Source organism: Schistocerca gregaria, chromosome 9 (assembly GCF_023897955.1).
Source record: "Schistocerca gregaria isolate iqSchGreg1 chromosome 9, iqSchGreg1.2, whole genome shotgun sequence".
In the NCBI taxonomy this organism is placed as follows: domain Eukaryota; kingdom Metazoa; phylum Arthropoda; class Insecta; order Orthoptera; family Acrididae; genus Schistocerca; species Schistocerca gregaria.
The window spans coordinates 141,321,594-141,343,164 of NC_064928.1; the positions used below are offsets into that span (position 1 = coordinate 141,321,594).

General features: G+C 43.5%; 1 protein-coding gene across 6 annotated transcripts in view; it reads left to right on the forward strand.

Moving 5' to 3' along the window:
* LOC126291707 (gastrula zinc finger protein XlCGF52.1-like) overlaps positions 1–19,251 on the forward strand; it is a 127,261-nt gene extending 108,010 nt beyond the window's left edge. For all 6 annotated transcript variants that reach the window (XM_049985364.1, XM_049985359.1, XM_049985361.1 and 3 more), the window contains one exon: positions 17,407–19,251. In XM_049985364.1, coding sequence (XP_049841321.1) covers positions 17,407–17,433 — 27 coding nt within the window. In that variant the 3' untranslated portion in view covers positions 17,434–19,251. The remainder of the gene's footprint in view (positions 1–17,406) is intronic.
* The last annotated feature ends 2,320 nt before the right edge of the window (positions 19,252–21,571 follow it).

Below are 21,571 nucleotides of genomic sequence, written 5' to 3' on the forward strand. Positions count from 1 at the left end.
GGCATGTCCGCCGTATACAAAAGGTACAGAAGGGGGGAAAGGACGGAGCCTTGGGGCACACCGGCGGAGGGAAAAAAGGTGTAGGAATCCGTGTTATGGATGGTGACGTAGGAAGGACGGCGGGAGAGAAAGGAGCCGATCAGACGGACGTAGTTAATGGGAGAGGCGAAGGTTTGGAGGTTGAAGAGGAGACCGGAATGCCATACACGGTCATAAACTCGTTCGAGGTCCAGGGAGAGGAAGATAGCGGAGCAACGGGAATTAAGCTGGTCGGAAAGGAGATGAGTGAGGTGAAGAAGGAGGTCGTCGAAAGAGAAGGACGGCCGAAAGCCACACTGGGTAACCGGAAGGAGGCGGTGCTGGCAGAGATGCTGGTGGATGCGGCAGGAGACAATAGATTCCAGGACCTTGCTGAAGACTGAGGTAAGGCTGATAGGACGGTAGGAAGAGACGGCAGACAGTGGTTTGCCAGGTTTAAGGAACATCAGGAGACGGGAGGTTTTCCACAGATAGGGGTAGTAACCGGTGGAGAGGACTACATTGTAGAGCCTGGCCAAGGTGGAGAGGAAAGAGGCAGGAGCATGGCGAAGGTGACGATAGGTGACACGATCGTGACCAGGAGCGGTGTTACGTTTTGTGTGGAGTGTAGCAATGAGATCCTGTGTAGTGATCGGGGCATTGAGTTCTGTGTGTGTAATGTTGTCCAAGTACTGGAAACCAGGTGCGAGGGTAGGGATAGAGTTGTCAGTTCGATCGCGGACATACGGGAAGAGGGAGTAATCGAACTGGGGATCATCGGAGATGGAAAAGACATCAGACAGGTAGGAGGCAAAGTGATTGGCCTTACTAAGGGTGTCAGGGAAGGGGTGATCATCATGGAGAAGAGGATAGTAGGGGAAGGGTTTCGTTCCGGTAAGGCAACGGAAGGCAGACCAGAACTTGGATGAGTTGATAGGGAGGGCAGCATTTAAATGGGTGCATGTCTGTCGCCAGTCCCGGCGTTTCTTGGCCGCGAGCAAATTACGAATGTGTCGTTGGAGTTGCCGGTGGCGTCATAGTGTGTCCGGGTCATGCGTGTGGAGGAAGGCACGGTAGAGACGGCGGGATTCACGGAGGAGGAGGACGGCCTGTGGGGGTAAGGTAGGATGGGGGGGGGTGGATGGCAACAGTAGGGACGTGGGCTTCCACGGCCTCAGAAATGGTCTGCTGGAGAAAGGTGGCGGCATGGGTTACATCGTCAGGGTGACGGTAGGTGAAGGGGTGGCTATCGACCTGGGTGGAGAGGGTATCCCGGTAGGCATTCCAGTTGGCACGGGAATAGTTATGGACATACTTAGGGGGAGGGTCATGACGGGGTTTGGGGCGGGTGCGACGACCGTCTGCAATGGTGAGGAGAACAGGGAGATGGTCGCCACCAATAGGGTCCAGGACATCCACCGTTATGCGGCCAAGGAGGTTGGCGGAGGAAAGGACAACATCAGGAGTGGAGTTGGATTCGGGACGGGTGTGCTGGGAGATGGGGATGAGGTCGCCTTGAAGGGAGGATAGGAACCGATGCCACCGCCATAGCTGGGCGGCGGAACGACTGTGGATGTTGAGGTCAGCGGTGAACACGTAGGAGGAGAAGGTACGGTCAATGTGGGAGAGGAAGTCGAAGGGAATAGGGGCATTAGGGCGCAGGTAACGGTAAGGCCCGGGAAGAAGAGACTAAGGATCAGGTGTTCGGTGGGGTCAGGAAGGAGAGGTTGGAGCCGAACAGGGATCTGGCGGTGGTGACCAACGGCAACTCCGCCACGCGCAATCGGGAGGGGATTATCAGAACGGTGAAGGAGGTAATGCGACGTGTGGACGGTGTGGTGGGGTTGGAGGAAGGTTTCATTGAGGAGGAAGGCATCCACGCGGTGGGTGGCAAGGGTGTGCAGGAAGAGGTTCTTGTTGGCGGGAAGGGAGCGGATGTTGTTGAAAAGGATACGTTGCTGTCGCGCCATGACAGGGATTTAGACAAGGGTGTCAAGGCGGGAGAAGATGAAATGGGCCTGGTTGTTGGAGTAGGTGGCGTACATTTTCAGGTGGAAAACGGAACGGGCGGCGAGGGATACCTGTTGCAGGGTGTGGGGGCGCTGAAAAGGATGAACATTCTGAAGGACGATGGTGAGGAATCTGATGATGTCCTCAGCGGTAGGGGGTGGACGAAGGGAATTGCCGGGAGGGGTGGGGGCTGGCTGGCTGAGCGAGAGGCAGGCACTTAAGTACGTTATGGGGGCCGCTGCTATTGGCCGCTGGAACCACGTGTTCCACTGTGGCGTCCTCACACTAAAAGCAGGCCAGGAGGCGCGCGCCGCCACAGCTTACGGCGCGATGGTGCAGAGACCTCTATGGGTCTTCAATGTCCATGACGTCTAGCGTGGATTCAAATTCCGCAGCGTGCGGTACCAGACCTGTAATGTTTACATCCTTGATCTGCTGTGAAACATGCAGCCACATTCTCCTATTCTGCCCACAGCTTGTGTTCATGTAATTAATTAATTAGTATCTACAAGGGCTGGAGAATGGCAACTCTTCAAAATCACTTACATGAACCTGTGGTGAAATTGTGAATCATATTCATTGGAACATCAAATTTGCCCTGAGTCTGGAAGTTACAGATACCTCCCACTGTTGGAAATATTGGTTCAGTGTAAAACACATCACCCTGGGTAATGGTGTCTTTCATGAGCCAACAACAATGTATCTTTATTTGCGAGAGGACAATTGTTACCATCCTGTGCAGTCCTGAGGGGATGCCGGTATGGGATTGGTGACACTGGGTTCCTGAGCTGGGGATGGTAAGCGTCATCAGTCCTCGATTACCATAAGCTCTGAGCATGTTTCAGCGACCACTGTGCAGTGCAGCAATGGAACTTGGTGTGTTTTGGAGAATGGGTGCCTTGGCATCACCGTCTGGACTGCAAGGAAGGTACACACAGCTATTTAAAACAAAAAGAAAAAACAAAAAAGAACAGACCACAGATTCAGGTACGATCACATGCACTTGTCACTCTACCTATGCTGGAAACGCTGCACTTGAAGTAAGTTATTCGGAAGCCATCGGCAATGGGCATACCACCTAAGCCAAATCCTTCTGCCCACCATCAGAAGCCTACTAAGCTCTCCCCTCAACCCAAGCAAGCACCTCCTCCCATAAGTAAAGAAAAACGTCCATTGAAAAGTAGTTCCAAGTCGAAGAAGTGGTGGTTAAATTTTTGGATCTGTGAGCACTGTCCTCTCTGATGGGGCCCATGCTGTTGAGGTTATGGACTTCCAATTGGAGAGCCGACCTAAGCTTTTAGGCTGGTGTGTTCCAGAGTGGCTGGTTCTAACTCTTTTCTTCCAGAATCAGCCAGCTGCAAGTATCTGCTGTCTTCTTTTAATTTTTTCTACTGCTTTTTCACTCTTTTACTGTGTGTTAAATTTGACACAGTGAATTTCGTTGCTTCGCGTATGTGCACCTCTTCATCCGAAGGAAATCCTTGGCCATGAATTTCTTTCTTCAGGGGTCCAAAAATACATAAATCGCATGGGGAGAGTATGTGTGCGGCATTCTCGACGGAATTTCTGCAACACAGTGGAAACAACAGGTACAGCAGCTTCAGGAAAGTCATGATGGCCTTTTATTTTATTTTTAATTTACAGCAAGAGTCTGCGGCTCATTGACTTTGTGGAAAAGGCGCCACAAGTAATGCACAGTGGTATGTCAACACTTCTTAAAAACGTAAGTGATCTTTCATGCACAAACACGCAGAAATGTTGATGGACAGCATCATTTTGTTGGAAGATAATGCACGCCCACATGTTGCGAAGGTTGTTTCGATTACACTGCTGAAGTTTCGCTGGGAAGGTCTTTCACGACCACAATATTGTCCCAATCTCTCACCATGCGAGTTCCATATTTTTGGAGTTATGAAGAAAGACGTTCGTGGATCTTTGGATTAAGATATGGAGGCGTTAATACAACCATCGTTCTGTAGGCAACTGGAAACTTTTTTCCTTGAAGGCACTGGCTGTCTTGTCTCACTTTGAGATAAATATAAATGTATTAAAAGTTACAGCGAATACTTCTGAAATAATAAACAATTTACTTTTACTTCTATCTCGTTTTCGTAGTACTGCCCCTCAGACTAACATTTTAACACTCCTGTGAGAGCCATTCCTTGGACTTAAGCCAATACTTTCAGTCGTTATCTGCCTGATCTGAAACACCCTTATGTGTACCCCACACACAGTCAGCTGCCTGGGTAGCAGCCTCTGATGTATAATGCACATTTGACCTGAAGTTTCATATCAGCACACACTCCGCTGCAGAGTGAAAATCTCATTCTGGAAACATCCACTAGGCTGTGGCTAAGCCATGTCTCCTCAAAATATCCTTTCTTTCATGAGTGCTAGTTCTGCAAGGTTCGCAGGAGAGCTTCTGTAAAGTTTGGAAGGTAGGAGGCGAGGTACTGGCAGAAGTATAGCTGTGAGGACAGGGCGTGAGTCGTGCTTCGGTAGCTCAGATGGCAGAACACTTTCCCGCGAATGGCAAAGGTCGCGAGTTCGAGTCTCGGTCCCGCACACAGTTTTAATCTGCCAGGAAGTTTCACATCTGACCTAATTAGGGGACCCTGCAGTTCTCATCTTCATGGCGCAAGTCCAGGAAGTGGCAGTGTAGCTTGTCACAGAGCCTTCAAATTCTATGGTTCTTTCGTTGCACTCGACTCAGAACCAGAGGCCACGATCAGTCTCTGGGAAAATATTGCAAATTGTGAGCTTCGTTTGAAGTCCATGGACAAGGCAGGTCTTCTTAACTTCTCTAACAGTCGCTGGAAACATCCAACTACAGCCTTAGAGTACAGACGACAGGTGTCATTCGTTCCAATGTGTGCTACAATCTACAGTTGTTTTTACATGTGCATTTACATCCATATTCGGTAAGAAACTGTATGGTGCATGGCGGAGGGTACCTTGTACCACAACTAGTCATTTCCTTTTCTGTTCCACTCGCAAATGCACCCCGGAATGACTGCCACAATTTCCTCTTCAGCGTGTTGGAAGGCTTTCAATGGCGCCAAAGATTGTGTCCAGAAGCTCTTAAATGATGGATCATATAGAGTCTGAAACTGAGAGTAGCAATGTGAAGGACTTTTGATCTGCATTTTCAAATTTTCCATTACAAAGGAGATTTTCTTTGTATTGAGTCAATGTAATTTTCACATTACTACAGAAATGAATCGTATAGATATTACTTTCAAGGGTATTTAGAAATAGCTGAAATCTCGAAAGTTAAATAAGTGCCAGAAGTTTATGTAATTGTTGTTAGAGGTAGGCCCCATTTCAAGTTTAATGGTAGGAGTAGATCATGAGAATACTGTACGTGCCTTCATATTACTATTTAAGAACAAGAAAAATAATTAAGTTCATATATTCGTGTATCTACATACTTACAGGTCTGCTTGGACAATGATGGGACCGGAAATGGGCCGTGGCATTATAGTAGGGACTATTGCGGCGTTTGCGTGAAGTAATTTTCGGAAACCACAGGAAACATAAGTAACGATGGCTGGATAGAGACTAGACCCTCCGCCCTTACAAACAGAAGGCCGGTCTGTTTAAAAGTACTACCTCATTCGGTTGTTCCCAATGTACAATACTGTTTTACAAAGAAGCTACACTCCTGGAAATGGAAAAAAGAACACATTGACACCGGTGTGTCAGACCCACCATACTTGCTCCGGACACTGCGAGAGGGCTGTACAAGCAATGATCACACGCACGGCACAGCGGACACACCAGGAACCGCAGTGTTGGCCGTCGAATGGCGCTAGCTGCGCTGCATTTGTGCACCGCCGCCGTCAGTGTCAGCTAGTTTGCCGTGGCATACGGAGCTCCATCGCAGTTTTTAACACTGGTAGCATGCCGCGACAGCGTGGACGTGAACCGTATGTGCAGTTGACGGACTTTGAGCAAGGGCGTATAGTGGGCATGCTGGAGGCCGGGTGGACGTACCGCCGAATTGCTCAACACGTGGAGGGTGAGGTCTCCACAGTACATCGATGTTGTCGCCAGTGGTCGGCGGAAGGTGCACGTGCCCGTCGACCTGGGACCGGACCGCAACGACGCACGGATGCACGCCAAGACCGTAGGATCCTACGCAGTGCCGTAGGGGACCGCAGCGCCACTTTCCAGCAAATTAGGGACACTGTTGCTCCTGGGGTATCGGCGAGGACCATTCGCAACCGTTCCATGAAGCTGGGCTACGGTCCGGCACACCGTTAGGCTGTCTTCCGCTCACGCCCCAACATCGTGCAGCCCGCCTCCAGTGGTGTCGTGACAGGCGTGAATGGAGGGACGAATGGAGATGTGTCGTCTTCAGCGAAGAGAGTCGCTTCTGCCTTGGTGCCAATGATGGTCGTATGCGTGTTTGGCGCTGTGCAGGTGAGCGCCACAATCAGGACTGCATACGACCGAGGCACACAGGGCCAACACCCGGTATCATGGTGTGGGGAGCGATCTCCTACACTGGCCATACACCTCTGGTGATCGTCGAGGGGACACTAAATAGTGCGCGGTACATCCAAACCGTCGTCGAACCCATCGTTCTACCATTCCTAGACCGGCAAGGGAACTTGCTGTTCCAACAGGACAATGCACGTCCGCTTGTATCCCGTGCCACCAAACGTGCTCTAGAAGGTGTAAGTCAACTATCCTGCCCAGCAAGATCTCCGAATCTGTCCCCCATTGAGCATGTTTGGGACTGGATGAAGCGTCGTCTCACGCGGTCTGCACGTCCAGCACGAACGCTGGTCCAACTGAGGCGCCAGGTGGAAATGGCATGGCAAGCCGTTCCACAAGACTACATCCAGCATCTCTACGATCGTCTCCATGGGAGAATAGCAGCCTGCATTGCTGCGAAAGGTGGATATACACTGTACTAGTGCCGACATTGTGCATGCTCTGTTGCCTGTGTCTATGTGCCTGTGGTTCTGTCAGTGTGATCATGTGATGTATCTGACCCCAGGAATGTGTCAATAAAGTTTCCCCATCCTGGGACAATGAATTCACGGTGTTCTTATTTCAATTTCCAGGAGTGTATTTAATAATGTAAATGGCAAATGCTATGCTGTTCATTCATTTCTCAGTCCCAATCACTGCATTCACAACACAGACTATATACGCATTGTTTCATAATGTAACAGTGCACAAACTATCAGCTGATTCAGGACCATAGGAATGGTTCCCGAGATGTTGAGCTCAGAAAGAGAATGTGTTAGTATTATGCCTTACATAGCTTCAGAAGAAAGTTTTTCCAGAAAAGGAAGAAAAAGAAAGATGGAACATAGTGTGAAAATGTTACATGAAATGATACATGTTTTATTATCGTCATTATTATTTACACGTGCTACATTTTGTATCAAATCCCTACTCTGTATTATCTAAGTAATCCTTCAATGTATAGAATGTGATGCTTAACAAGTTCTTCATAAATGCCTTCCTAAATAAATTTGTTTTAATAAGTTTTTGGAGCTCTTTGTGAAACGTTTTGTAGAGTTTTAGTCTTTGGTAGAAAATTCTGCTTTGAGTTGTATGTTTATTCTTTGTTGGTAAATGTAAGTTCAGTCTAGCTCTCGTTCCATGGCTGAGCTGTCTGTGTAGTCTTTATCAAATGCACTCACATGGTCTAGTTAAAATGTGCGTGTTTTGAATAGATCTTTACGTGAGCTCAACTACTATTTTTATTATTCTTATGGACCTTTCCTGTAGTCTGAAAACTTTGTTCATATTTTGTGCATATGTTACAGTGAAACACCGAAATCAGGAGAATGTCGACTTTCACCGGTGAATATCAACATTCACATAGTCGCTTAGTGTATGTCCGACATATTTGCTAAATACCCTTATTTCTGACTTACACCGGTAAATGTTGACATTCACCATGCAATAATGGTGGATGTTGAACATGTTGGAGATTTATATTTTCTTCTCCGTAATTCAGTCGCTATAGAACGTCTCGAGGGTGACGTAACGTTTTCGCCTCTCTTTCTGAAAGGAATGACCAAGAATTTAAAATACACAGTACATTCTACATGAGAAAAGAAAATATTAGTTATAAAAAATTACTTATAATGTTATTCAAATCTTATTTATTGCAACAACTTAAACTATTATGACACTTTGAATTGCACGAGAGTCCCTTGCTTTTACAATTGCATTTATTTGTGGAACACTTCCTTTTGCAGTGACAACGTGTACAGCCTTGTTCACCGCGTCTCGAATTAGCTGCAGCTACTTCTCTCAGCGACATTTCTTGAAAAGAAATCTCATCTATGGAAAGTAACTTTTCTTTACAAATTACGAACTGATTACATGCGTAAAACTGCTTGAGGGTACCATTTTTATTTGCCCGTTTATAGAAGTCGGAGTCTTCTATTCCAACAACAACCGCTAACACATTTCGGTTATCTGTACGACCACGGTCGACATCAGGGACTTGTATTCGCACATTATCACCAACTTGAGCAGGAGGAAATTGTTTTTGTGAGGTTCGTAACATCTTTGTTGCTTCCAGTAGAAGATTTTCTTTCGCGGCTTCTCTTTTTGTAGAACTCAACTCGTGTTTATCAGACATAATTTGATGTGAAGACGTTGTAGGTTGTAGGTCTTCTTCAGTATTTTTCTTTGGAATTTATTTTTCGGTATGACCACCGCTCAAATTTTTTTTACAAGCATAACAGTTTCTTCAAGCTGTTCTTCTGTTTCAGAAGTATTGGCAATTTCTTCGAGTTGTTCTTCAGTTTCAATATTTGCGATTCGTTCGCCAGGCAAAAAAAGACGATACTATGCCTCTTTTTTCTTTAACGCCAAACATGGCTTCATAAGGACTTTGGCGTATTCCTTCGTGGACCGTAGTGTTCTTGGCAAATTGAACAAAGGATAAACCATCTGACTATTTGTATCGCTATCATTGATCCATGCCGTTAGCATATTCTGTATATCCTGATTAACTCTTTCAACTGAACCTTGTGTTTGACTGTGACGAGGCTTTCCATGAAGTATGTTAACATCTTTCTGCATAGCGCATATTTCGGATATGAGTTGGTTACTAATTGCAATATTGCTGGTACACCAAATGCTAAAAATAATGAAAAAACGTGATGCGCTACTTCTTCAGCTCTTTTAGTTTTCAAAGGTCGTAGCTGGACAAACTTAGTTAAATGATCTTGATGCACCATTATGAACTTATATTCGCCATCTCTGTTTGACTGCAGATCTATCAGACCAACTTGACATCTTGAGTTTAATTCAGAACTAACCATTGGTTTCACAACAATACCTTTCTTAGGTGCACTGTGCTTCATTTGAGACTGTTTGCATAAATCTAAATACAACATTACAACTTCATATGTAATATTTTTGTATTTAACTTGCAACTCCTTAAGCATACGTGTTCTTGCTCTGTGGCCTATTCTGATGTTAGTTTCATGTAGTATACTGTACAGTTCTTCATTGGTAACATAATACTGTACGTTCGTTTCCCCTGGTTTTATGGTGCAATTAACTTCCCTTCATCATTAATTTTTAAAACATCAAAACGTTTTAATCGTCTGTAATCCAAAGGTATATTGCATTTAATTTTAGCAGAAACCACTTCAGAAAGTATTTGAGAATACTTTTCTTGTCATAAATAAAAACAATTGTCTTCTCGTTTACCCGCAGTTAATACATGTAACTTTTCATGAAAAAATCAGGCTTTATTGCAGTATCCATTTGGTATAAATTAGGGTATCGGGAAATAATTAAGAAAACGTTGCTCGCGTTATCAAAGCTTGCGTAAGACTGACAAAGCTGATTGACTCCGAGCAGAACAAAGGATTTGGCGGGAGAGAGCCAGCAGCTTGTTTTTTGACTCTTCTGTTTTGGACCTCCACCAGAGCATATCTGTGATTCTCGACACACACCAGAGAGGGTCCGAATGTACAACAATGTAATGAAATATTCGATCTTTCACCGACGTATTTGGTATCTGTTGACATTCACCGGTGGAAGTCGACATTCTCCAATTTCAGTCATTCACGGTAACACATACATTCCTCAAACAAAAAGCTGTGTTGGAAGACAGCACATGTCTCACTCGTGTACAGGAAGCCTGGCGGAATTGATCCACGAATCTACTGTCCAATATATATATATTTTTTCATCTGGCTGTTGTAAAATAAGAGAATACAACCTGAGACCAAACATAGTGAAAATTCTAGAACAGATTTCCTCGTCCGTATCAACCAGTTGGATTCCAAAACACTGTTTTTATGAAAACCTACTTTTACATGACGTCATGAAACCTGTGGTCAATGCAGTTTTGTAAAGATAGTAAATATTATTATTATTGTGGAGATCATCACTTGTTGATCCCTCCACACAGGTGTTTGTAATATTACTGAATTACCAAATAAAATGGCTATTTTAGAAGAAAACCTCAAACTACTCAGCAAAAATGACACCATACAAGAAGACTACAGTGGCTGCAGACGCTTATATAAAAAAGATAATTTCTTCGTAGATGAAGATGAAATGGGAGATACGATACTGCGTGAAGAGTTTGACAGAGCACTGAAAGACCTGAGTCGAAACTAGGCCCCCGGAGTAGACAACATTCAATTGGAACTACTGACGGCCTTGGGAGAGCCAGTCCTGACAAAACTCTACCATCTGGTGAGCAAGATGTATGAGACAAGCGAAATACCTTCAGACTTCAAGAAGAATATAATAATTCAAATCCCAAAGAAAGCAGGTGTTGACAGATGTGAAAATTACCAAACTATCAGTTTAATAAATCACAGCTGCAAAATACTAACGCGAATTCTTTACAGACGAATGGAAAAACTAGTAGTAGCCGACCTCGGGGAAGATCAGTTTGGATTCCGTAGAAATGTTGGAACACGTGAGGCAATACTGTCCCTACGACTTATCTTAGAAGCTAGATTAAGGAAGGGCAAACCTACGTTTCTAGCATTTGTAGACTTAGAGAAAACTTTTCACAATGTTGAGAGGAATACTTTCTTTCAAATTCTGAAGGTAGCAGGGGTAAAATACAGGGAGCGAAAGGCTATTTACAATTTGTACAGAAACCAGGTGGCATTTATAAGAGTCGAGGGGCATGAAAGGGAAACAGTGGTTCGAAAGGGAGTGAGACAGAGTTGTAGTCTCTCCCCGATGTTATTCAATCTGTATATTGAGCAAGCAGTGAAGAAAACAAAAGAAAAATTCGGAGTAGGTATTAAAATTCATGGAGAAGAAATAAAAACTTTGAGGTTCTCCGAAGACATCGTAATTCTGTCAGAGACAGCAAAGGACTTGGAAGAGCAGTTGAACGGAATGGATAGTGTCTTGAAAGGAGGATATAAGGTGAACATCAACAAAAGCAAAACGAGGATAATGGAAATTAGTCGAATTAAGTCGGGTGATTCTGAGGGAATTAGATTAGGAAATGAGACACTTAAAGTAGTAAAGGAGTTTTGCTGTTTGGGGAGCAAAATAACTGATGATGGTCGAAGTACAGAGGACATAAAATGTAGACTGGCAATGGCAAGGAAATCGTTTCTGAAGAAAAGAAATTTGTTAAAATCGAGTGTAGATTTAAGTGTCAGGAAGTCAATTCTGAAAGTAATTGTATGGTGTGTAGCCACGTTTCGAAGTGAAACATGGACGATAACTAGTTTGGACAAGAAGAGAATAGAAGCTTTCGAAATGTGGTGCTACAGAAGAATGCTGAAGATTAGATGGGTAGATCACATAACTAGTGAGGAAGTATTGAATAGGATTGGGGAGAGGAGAAGTTTGTGGCACAACTTGACCAGAAGAAGGGATCGGTTGGTAGGACATGTTCTGAGGCATCAAGGGATCATCAATTTAGTATTAGAGGGCAGCGTGGAGGGTAAAAATCGTAGAGGGAGACCAAGAGATGAATACACTAAGCAGTTTCAGAAGGATGTAGGTTGCAGTAGGTACTGGGAGATGAAGAAGTTTGCACAAGATAGAGTAACGTGGAGAGCTGCATCAAACCAGTCTCAGGACTGAAGACCACAACTACAATTTTTTCGTAATAGGTAAGCAGTTCTGAATCCACCTGCAGATGTTGAATGTGGTGTTATATCTGATGTCCAGAAAGCAAGTAGAAGAGCTACATTAATATATAACAAACGATTAAGTATCGAGGAGACACACTCACATCTATCAGCAGAAGAATTCAGCTTGCCTCGGTAGTCAGACTCAATTTTGTGAGACCATCCTCGGCTGTCAGAGAATCATCATTTCTAAGAGGAACATCCAGTAAGTAAGTTTCAGTATTTTATAAAAACACTACACACAATTTATCATTCTGAAACAATTTTATTGACATTGTACAATGCTTCTGTCACTTTTCTACACAATCACAAAGTTGTTCCAAGCATTTTAATTAACATGTCACAAGTTTTTCCAAACGAGTGTTGTGCCAGGTGAGCTTCTGTGCTTGTAACCAGCTGTTCACTGTAGATCTGGATTCATCATTTATGTTGAAGTCCTTACCTCCAAGATGGTATTTGAATTGGTGAAAAATTTGAAAATCACTTTGGGTAAGGTCTGGTGAACATGGAGGATGTGGGAACACTTTCCAATTAAATTTTATGAGCCCTATCAGGGCCGAGCTGCATGAGGCAGAGCATGGTCACAAAGGAAGGGAACGGCAAAAATCCACGACGTTTTGTTTTGCTGACAGCTCACAGGCTTCTCAAGAAATTACAGTTTCTCACTGCATTCACTGTAGTGTTGCAAGAGAGGCAATGAACAAATAACACCCCCTGACAGTTCCAAAAAATTGTTTTCCATGCCGAATGTGTTACATTTGCCTTTTTTTGTCCCTTCTTTCTTCCACATGATGCTATGACATTTTGTCTCAGGAGTCGAATGACTCATGACTCATCCCCATTACAGTGCTCATACAACCTTCCTCATAGTCAGAAATTAAGTTCTGATGGATATCGACAGTGGATATTAGTTTTCATGCAGGAACAAATGACAGAGCACAGCATATTTGTAGTGGTAACTCCATGCTAATTGGCAGCTTACTGGCAAGATACTGCGGTGTGCATTATAAGTCGGTGGTAGTATTGTCACCACATACCATCTGACCTCACATCCATCACACCCACTGTTTATGAGAAATAAAGTAGGGAAAGTTACATATTGGGTGACCCTCGTACATTCACATATGTACTCTGCAAACCATTGTTACATGCACAGCAAAGTTAGTGTTGTTAGGTGTTTTTCGGTTCCAGTTGTTGTAACAGTGTGGTTTTGTGCTGCAAACGTACAGTTAAAAATAAAATTTCGAATTAATGTTGAAAGTAGAGGGATTCTGAACAAATTTGTACTAGAGCAACAAATATGTAGTGAAATGTGGAGTGAGATATATCACTGTACTGTCCAGATCTCAACCCAGTGGATAAGAAGTGCTACAGAAGAATGCTGAAGATTAGATGGGTAGATCACATAACTAGTGAGGAAGTATTGAATAGGATTGGGGAGAGGAGAAGTTTGTGGCACAACTTGACCAGAAGAAGGGATATGTTAGCCAATGTTGAATCAGTATTAAAAATAAGGCTCTTTCAGCCGAAAACAGGAGCACCTTTTCCTCAGTAGTCGTGGGTCCACGCTTTGTCAATGTGGGAAGCGTCTGATGTGTGCCATTTAATGTGGGTACCAGAATAAACATTTGGATTTACTAACCACTGCATAGTGTCGATTTCGAGCAAGCTGTTGTGCAGTTCACCATCTCATCACTTTGTCAACCCATGTCATGAATTGTTTTCTGCATAAATACCAGACTGTGGCCGTGTTTTTCGATTTAAAGAAACATACGATACGCTGGGAGATTGGTATCTTCTCCAGTCTTTACATGTGGGGCTTTTGAAGCCGCATGCCATGTCTCCTTCAGGATTTTTAAAAAGACCTAGTTTTGAAGGTACGTGTGCGTTTTGCCTTGTCGTCCTCTCTGCTATCGCCATTAACCCTGTCCGTTGGGCATCTCTGGCTCTTATTTTTGTTTACGATTTTGCCAACTATTGCAGATCTCCACGGACTCCCCTCCTTGAGTGGAGTCTTCTGCATTGTCTCTGTCGTCTTTGCTTATGGAGCATCGACAGTGGCTTTCACTTTTCCATTTATAAACCGTTTGTGTGAATTTCTGGCGGCGCAATGGGTTCCTTCCATCGTCTTTGAATCTTGGGCCTGTTGCTCTTCTGTTCACTGAAGCTAAGACATTCCGGTGGCTCATGCTCCATAGGAAACTTTCTTGGTCCTCCCGTGTGTTTTCCGTGGCTGCCCACTGTAAGAGGTCCCTCAGTGTGCTATGTGTACTCAGCGGTGTCTGCTGGGGAGCGGATAAGATCACCCTCCTCCATTTGTAACAGTTCCTCGTTCATTCGAAACTACACTATGGGTGTTTTGTTTATACATCTGCACGTCTGTCCATCTTATGCTGTCTCAATACAACCACCATCGTGGCATCTGTTTGGCCACTGTCGCCTTTTATATGGGCCCAGTTGAGGGTCTGCTTGCAGAAGCTTATGAATTACCTCTGTCATAGCACTGTAATTTTTTCCTCGACAGATATGCATGCAGTTTGTCTGCAGTGCTTAGCCACCCATCCTATGCCTCTTTCTTCAATGACTCCTTTGATCGCCTCCTATCTGTTACCGTTTGGAGTTCGTTTTCGACTATTGCTCAGGCAGTTTAACTTCACATTACCTGCCACTTCCCAGTGTGTGTGAACCCTTCACCATCTTGGCTTCATGCCTGTGGCCCGTGTTCACCTGGGACTTCATTTGTTTCCTAAGGACACTACTCAAGCCTTGCACTACTGTTGTAAGTTTCACGACATTCGCACAGAACTCCGTAATAGTACATTTGTATATGCTGATGGGTCTCAGGCTGTGCCTTCGTCACTGGCGCCGACGATTTTCGGTATCAGCTTCCAGGACACTGCTCAGTATTTATAGCGGAGCTCTTCGTCCTATATCAGCCCACCCAATACATCTAGTGACAGGATTTCAATTTTTCATGTTCTCTGACTCATTGCCTTCAGAGCCTCTGTGTGCCGTAGAGCATCCATCCCATAGTGCAACGGGTTCAGGAAAGCTTTCACTTGCTCACTCTTGATGGAGCCACTGTGATGTTTATCTGGGTCCCTGGTCACGTCAGTTTTATGGGAAACCAGGCCACTGACACTGCTGCCAATGCTTCAGTCCTTGCACCTTTGCCTGTTAGTTCTTCCTTTCGTTTCAATGATTTCTGTTTTGCCATTGGTCAGCAGGTGGTGTCACTTTGGCATCAGCACTGGTCTTTCTTTCATGGGAACAAGCTCCAGGGAATTAAGCTACTCCCAGCAGCTTGGACGACTTCCTTTCGGCCCTCTCACCACGAGGAGATCATTGTAGCTAGATTGTGTATTGGGCACTGTCTTTATAGCAATCGGCATTTGTTAAGTGGTGATCCACACATAGATGTTAAGTCCCATAGTGCTCAGGGCCATTTGAACCATTTTTGATCCACACATCTTTGTGCTCATTGCCCTCAGCCTTTAACGGTTCGCCATTTTCTTATAGAATACTCTTTTTTAACCTCTTACATTCTCATTTTTGGTTGGTGTCTGAGTTATCGGCCGTTCTAGCAAATCACGCTCGGGCTGTCAACTGCTTTTTAACTTTTTGTCCATCGTAGCAATATGGCAAAGGACATTTAATTTTTATTTCAGGACCTCCATTGTCTCTATTGCGTATTTTTATGGACCTTTTTACAAGTCCCTGTTTTTATCTGTCTTTCATTCTGTCGACTGAGTAATTTTTTCTTCGTCGCTTTCATGTTCTATGATTCTGACATAGGTGTGTATGGCCCTAGTTGTCTTTGTTCCCTAAAACAAAACAACAAGAAACATTTGGTCGTGCACGGTTTGATTGTTTTATGTAAACACAAGTCGCCTCTGAGAGTAGGCAGTCATTACAACCCTGACATTTGTATTGTAAACTGTAGAAATAAAGAAAACAGGAAGATATTGGATCAGTTATCAGTCCAGCATAAGAAAATATTCAAACAGACTATCGTGCACACAGTTTCATATTTTCAAAGCACAGATTAGGTAATATGAACTACAAAACAGCGTCTGACAATCCAGAAGTGGATATTCAAGTGTTTGTGTGTGATCCTTCTTAATTTATAGATTATATTTTACTAATTATTTGACAGTTACTAGTTTATGATATATTTTTTTCAAGTTGTCAGTTAAGATATGTATTTATATTACCTTCGATTTTGTAGAATGTAGTACCATAAGAAAGAATAACCTTTTACCTTGATCCTTTTGATGACCATTGTTCTTTGGGTCCAAGTGGGTGTGGGCATTGGCAAAACTAATAGCCCATTTTAATCAAATTAGTTGATGATATTGGGTGAATAAATATAGTGACACATCAACATTGTGAATGTATTACTTAGGATGTAAACAACACATATAGACTAGATTCTTTTTATATATTATTGTCTGTTCACCTCAGTGCTTCTTTAGGTTTCGATTTTGTTTTCAGGATGAATATTTACGCAGATTTCAACCAGACTCTAGTTTGAACTTTGTCCTACCTCCTACTGTCATTCAAATAGTTTTTTCCAAACCCCTTCAAGGTTGATGTACGTTCCCTATAGTGCAACATTCTTTCCATGGTCCATCACTCTGTCAGTGTTTTTATTCAGTCTCTTCTCCACGATCTAGGTGGAATTGTTCATAATAAACTAAGCAAAGTCGCTCATTTGTTTTTAAGACCAGTGGCTTCAGATGGCAGGATAGCTATGACAATAGCCTAAACCTGCTGCATCATATCACTGACCGAAGACAAAAGGAATATCCCAAGTTAAGCACTCATCACACACCATCCAAAGCTTGCAGAATATATATGTTGATGTAGAATTTCCTGTAGTATGCATTAGAGTTCTGTAATCAGTCTCAGTTACTTTCTTACATCTGCTGGGGTAATTGTTGTTAGTGTTATCCTGGTGTTTCACTTTTCAGTAATCCCTCTTTCAGTGAATCTGCCTACATTTAACTTCTGTGTAATACTCTCTGACAAATTTAGAAGGTTTTGGATTTTAAAGTGGTGCCTCAAAGGGAGTCAACTCTCTTTGCTGCTTCATGAAAAGGGCCTAAAAATAATATAAATTCAAGACATTGTAGTCTTACTTTATAACATAGTTTACTGGAACTTTTGAGGCATTTCCCAGTCTCGCATTTGTTTATATAATTTTTCATCACCATGCTTGCACTGTTATCACAATAGTTTCTGACACAGTTTTCTCCACTTTCTACAGTGCTATCCATGTTGGTGCAGAGGATGACAAGACTAATGATGACAGCGGAGGTTTGATTACCTGCATTCCACTGGCTTCAGGAACAGGCGACACGCTGCAGTGCAGCACCAAACAGGAAGTATCCTGTGGGAATAAAATTTGTGCTAGATATGTGGGGCACAGATGTGGCATCTGCAAAGCGACATTTGCACAGTTGCAAGAACTGAAGGAGCACACGCACTTGAACAGACATGAACTTACACAATCGTGTAGTATGTGTCACAAAACTTTCACAAAGAGTTCCGATTTGAAGAGGCACATTCGAGTGCACAGCGGTGAACGCCCATACAGCTGTAGCGTTTGCAATCAGGCATTCGCTCGAAATTCGGCACTAAAGCAGCATTCACGATTGCACACTGGTGAACGTCCATACAGCTGTGGTGTTTGCAACAAGACATTCGCACATAATGATGTACTGAAGCATCATTTGCTGTTACATACTGGCGAACGTCCCTACATCTGTGACATTTGCAACAAAAGTTTCATTGTTAAAAGTAAACTGAGGGATCATATGCGGGTGCACACCGGCGAACGCCCCTACGTCTGTGGCATTTGCAACAAGACTTTCATTGTCAAAAGAAAACTGAGGGATCATATGCGGGTGCACACTGGCCAGCGCCCATACATCTGTGGCGTTTGCAACAAGACTTTCACTGGCAAAAATAATCTGATGGATCATTTGCGAGTGCACACCGGCGAACGCCCCTACACCTGTGGCGTTTGCAACAAGACATTCGCTCGTAATTCGGCATTTTATCAGCATTTACGATTGCACAGTAGTGAACGCCCACACAGGTGTGTCGTTTGCAACAAGACATTCACTCGTAGCTCGACACTCAAGCAGCATTCGCAGCTGCACACCAGTGAACGCCTATAAAGCTGTCTAGGGTGTCATAAGAGATTCAGAATCATCACCATGTTGAAGGAACACTCGTGATTGCACGCTGGTGACAAAAACATAATTTTGAACATTTATCAGATGTAACTTTTTCTGCAGCAACTTGCAAATGCCCCTAGCTCTCCACACAAGCGGCCATTCTATACTTACATATTTCCTCAGAGATTCACAATGCCTACAGTATGCGTAAGTGCCACATGAAAATGGACTGTGAGTGCACAGTGGTTAATACTGTTAATGCTGTGATTGTACTATAAGTAGCTGAAGAGGAGAAACAGCTTAAAAAGTGCTTCTGAAATCTCACATTTTGTGTGATTGCAGTATCTGTAGGTCCTGCAGGGTCACAGGGAGTAGTGATAAAGTTTTCATTATCTCATCTAAAAAGTGAAGTTAAATAGTTAATGTCTCTTCGTTTTATATGTACATATCTGGTATACATTGAGATCTCTGTGCCTCTGTGCAGTTGCACGCAGCTAGAGCAACTAAAACGATGAAACGATGTGGAGCAGCCCACTTCCTTTTTATCAGTAGCCTGTGTCATTTTTTCCTGCCCTCTAGCGGTGTGGTGAAGTACTTTCGCACAGGGATTTCAGAGCATCCAAGAATTCCAGAATTGTGTCTGCAACAAAGACTACCTAACATTAGTTTTTCCTTTCTCTTTCCTTTTGTCTTATTGTAAAATATGGTTATCTGATGCAGACACTTGGCCACATTTTCGATCCAAAGCCACAGTAGCATTGATTGGTTGCAAGACATCATTGTGATTGGAGTTCATTTTTTATTGAAATTATGCTTGATATTGTGAAATAAAATAATACTAACATCTTGTAGCGATCTGCTTTTCGTTTTAGGTAATAATGTGTTGGATATTAAAAACGTTTTACATATCTGTGCTACTGCACGTTTTATTGAGGAACAAGATTTCATTGTTTATCAGAATGCTTGTTTCACCTTTAATTTTCACAGTGATAAACGGTTGGTACATAACAGTGTTCATCTTTCTGTAATATTAATCGTTACATATATTATATACTCAAACAAATATCTTACAAAAATGTTAACAAAATAGTCACTCCCTTGTGTGTGTGTGTGTGTGTGTGTGTGTGTGTGTGTGTGTGTGTGTGTGTGTGTGTGTGTTGCTGACATGTTACTACCCTTAAATACATTCAAAAACAGTTATTTCAATGATTTAATATAAATTCAAAAAACTTGGTAGGTGTTACCAGATGGTGGTTGCATCCATAGTGTGTACCTCTCAGTGTGGTAATACAGCCAATGCTTTGTACCGAGTTCGGCATGAAGCTGAGAATGCAACATATAAGGGAATTTAACCACCATAAAAAGCTTTAAATGTTCTTGATGCCTGTGTCCGACTGGTGTCGGCCACACAGCGACATCATTGTTAGCAGACAGACATATTACCGAATCATTCTTTGCATAGCCTGCATGAAAATATTGCAGGGTAGAAACAATGTCTGGTCGAAGTATCTCAGGACGCGTAGTGTAGGATGCAATGAAACTTAAAACTGAAACAAAAAGTGTCTATTCATTAATGTGCTGTCAATGCCTCTGTTTCTGCCACAATCTTCTGAAAATACATCATACAAATTAAGATTCATATAAATGTGACACTGTTTTTGTTAGAAATAAAAGGCAGGATAACTTTATCTTCATACTATATTAAGAAAACGTTAATTATCATTTCAATAATCTTTACATTGAGCACAATAGATTGGATTCCCTCCTTTACGATAGTGAAACAATGACGGACAAAACTGAAAGAGATAACAAAATATCCGAAGTACAAAAATATCAAACGAAATTAGTCCAGTGATTAAATATGAGGTTTTACTAGTCGATACACTTACACAAATGCATAAATTTAAAGAGCACCAGTGCATCGTTTATACAGAGCTACAAACAGATCATATATACATACAAAACAGGATGAAACTAAAATACACTGCTGAACACAAAAACTGCTACACCACGAAGGTGACGTGCTACAGACGCGAAATTTAACCGACGGGAAGAAGATGCTGTGATATGCAAATGATTATGTTTTCAGAGCATTCACACAAGGTTGGCGCCGGTGGCGACACCTACAACCTGCTGACATGAGGAAGGTTTCCAACCGTTTTCTCATACACAAACAGCAATTGACCGGCGTTGTCTGGTGAAATGTTGTTGTGATGCCTCATGCAAGGAGGAGAAATGCATACCATCACGTTTCCGACTTTGATAAAGGTCGGACTGTAGCTTATCGCGATTACGGTTTATCGTATCGCGACATTGCTGCTCGCGTTGGTCGAGATCCAATGACTGTTAGCAGAATATTGAATCGGTGGGTTCAGGAGGGAAATACGGAACGCCGTGCTGGATTCCAACGGCCTCATATCACTAGCAGTCGAGATGACAGGCATCTTATCTGCACGGCTGTAACGGATTGTGCATCCAAGTTTCGATACCTGAGTCAACAGATGGGGACGTTTGCAAGACAACAACCATCTGCACGAACAATTCGGCGACGTTTGCAGCAACATGGACTATCAGCTCGGAGATTATGGCTGCGGTTACCCTTGACGCTGCATCACAGACAGGAGCGCCTGCGATGATGTACTCAACGACGAACCTGGGTGCACGAATGGCAAAACGTCATTTTTTCGGATGAATCCAGCTTCTGTTTACAGCATCATGGTGCATCCGTGTTTGGGGACATCGTGGTGAACGCACATTGGAAGCATGTATTCGTCATCGCCATACTGGCCGGTGTAATGGTATGGGGTGCCATTGGTTACATGTCTCGGTCACCTCTTGTTCGCATTGACGGCACTTTGAACAGTGGACGTTACATTTCAGATGTGTTACGACCCGTGGTTCTATCCTTCATTCGATCCCTGCGAAACCCTACATTTCAGCAGGATAATGCACGACCGCATGTTTCAGGTCCTGTACGGGCCTTTCTGGATACAGAAAATGTTCGACTGCTGCCCTGGCCAGCACATTCTTACCAACTAGAACGTCTGGCCGAGAAACTGACTCGTCACAATACGCCAGTCACTACTCTACTACTGAACTGTGGAATCGTGTTGAAGCTGCATGGGCAGCTGTACCTGTACACGCCATCCGAGTTCTGTTTGACTCAATGCCCAAGCGTATCAAGGCCGATATTACGGCCAGAGGTGGTTGTTCTGGGCACTGATTTCTCAGGATCTATGCCCTCAAATT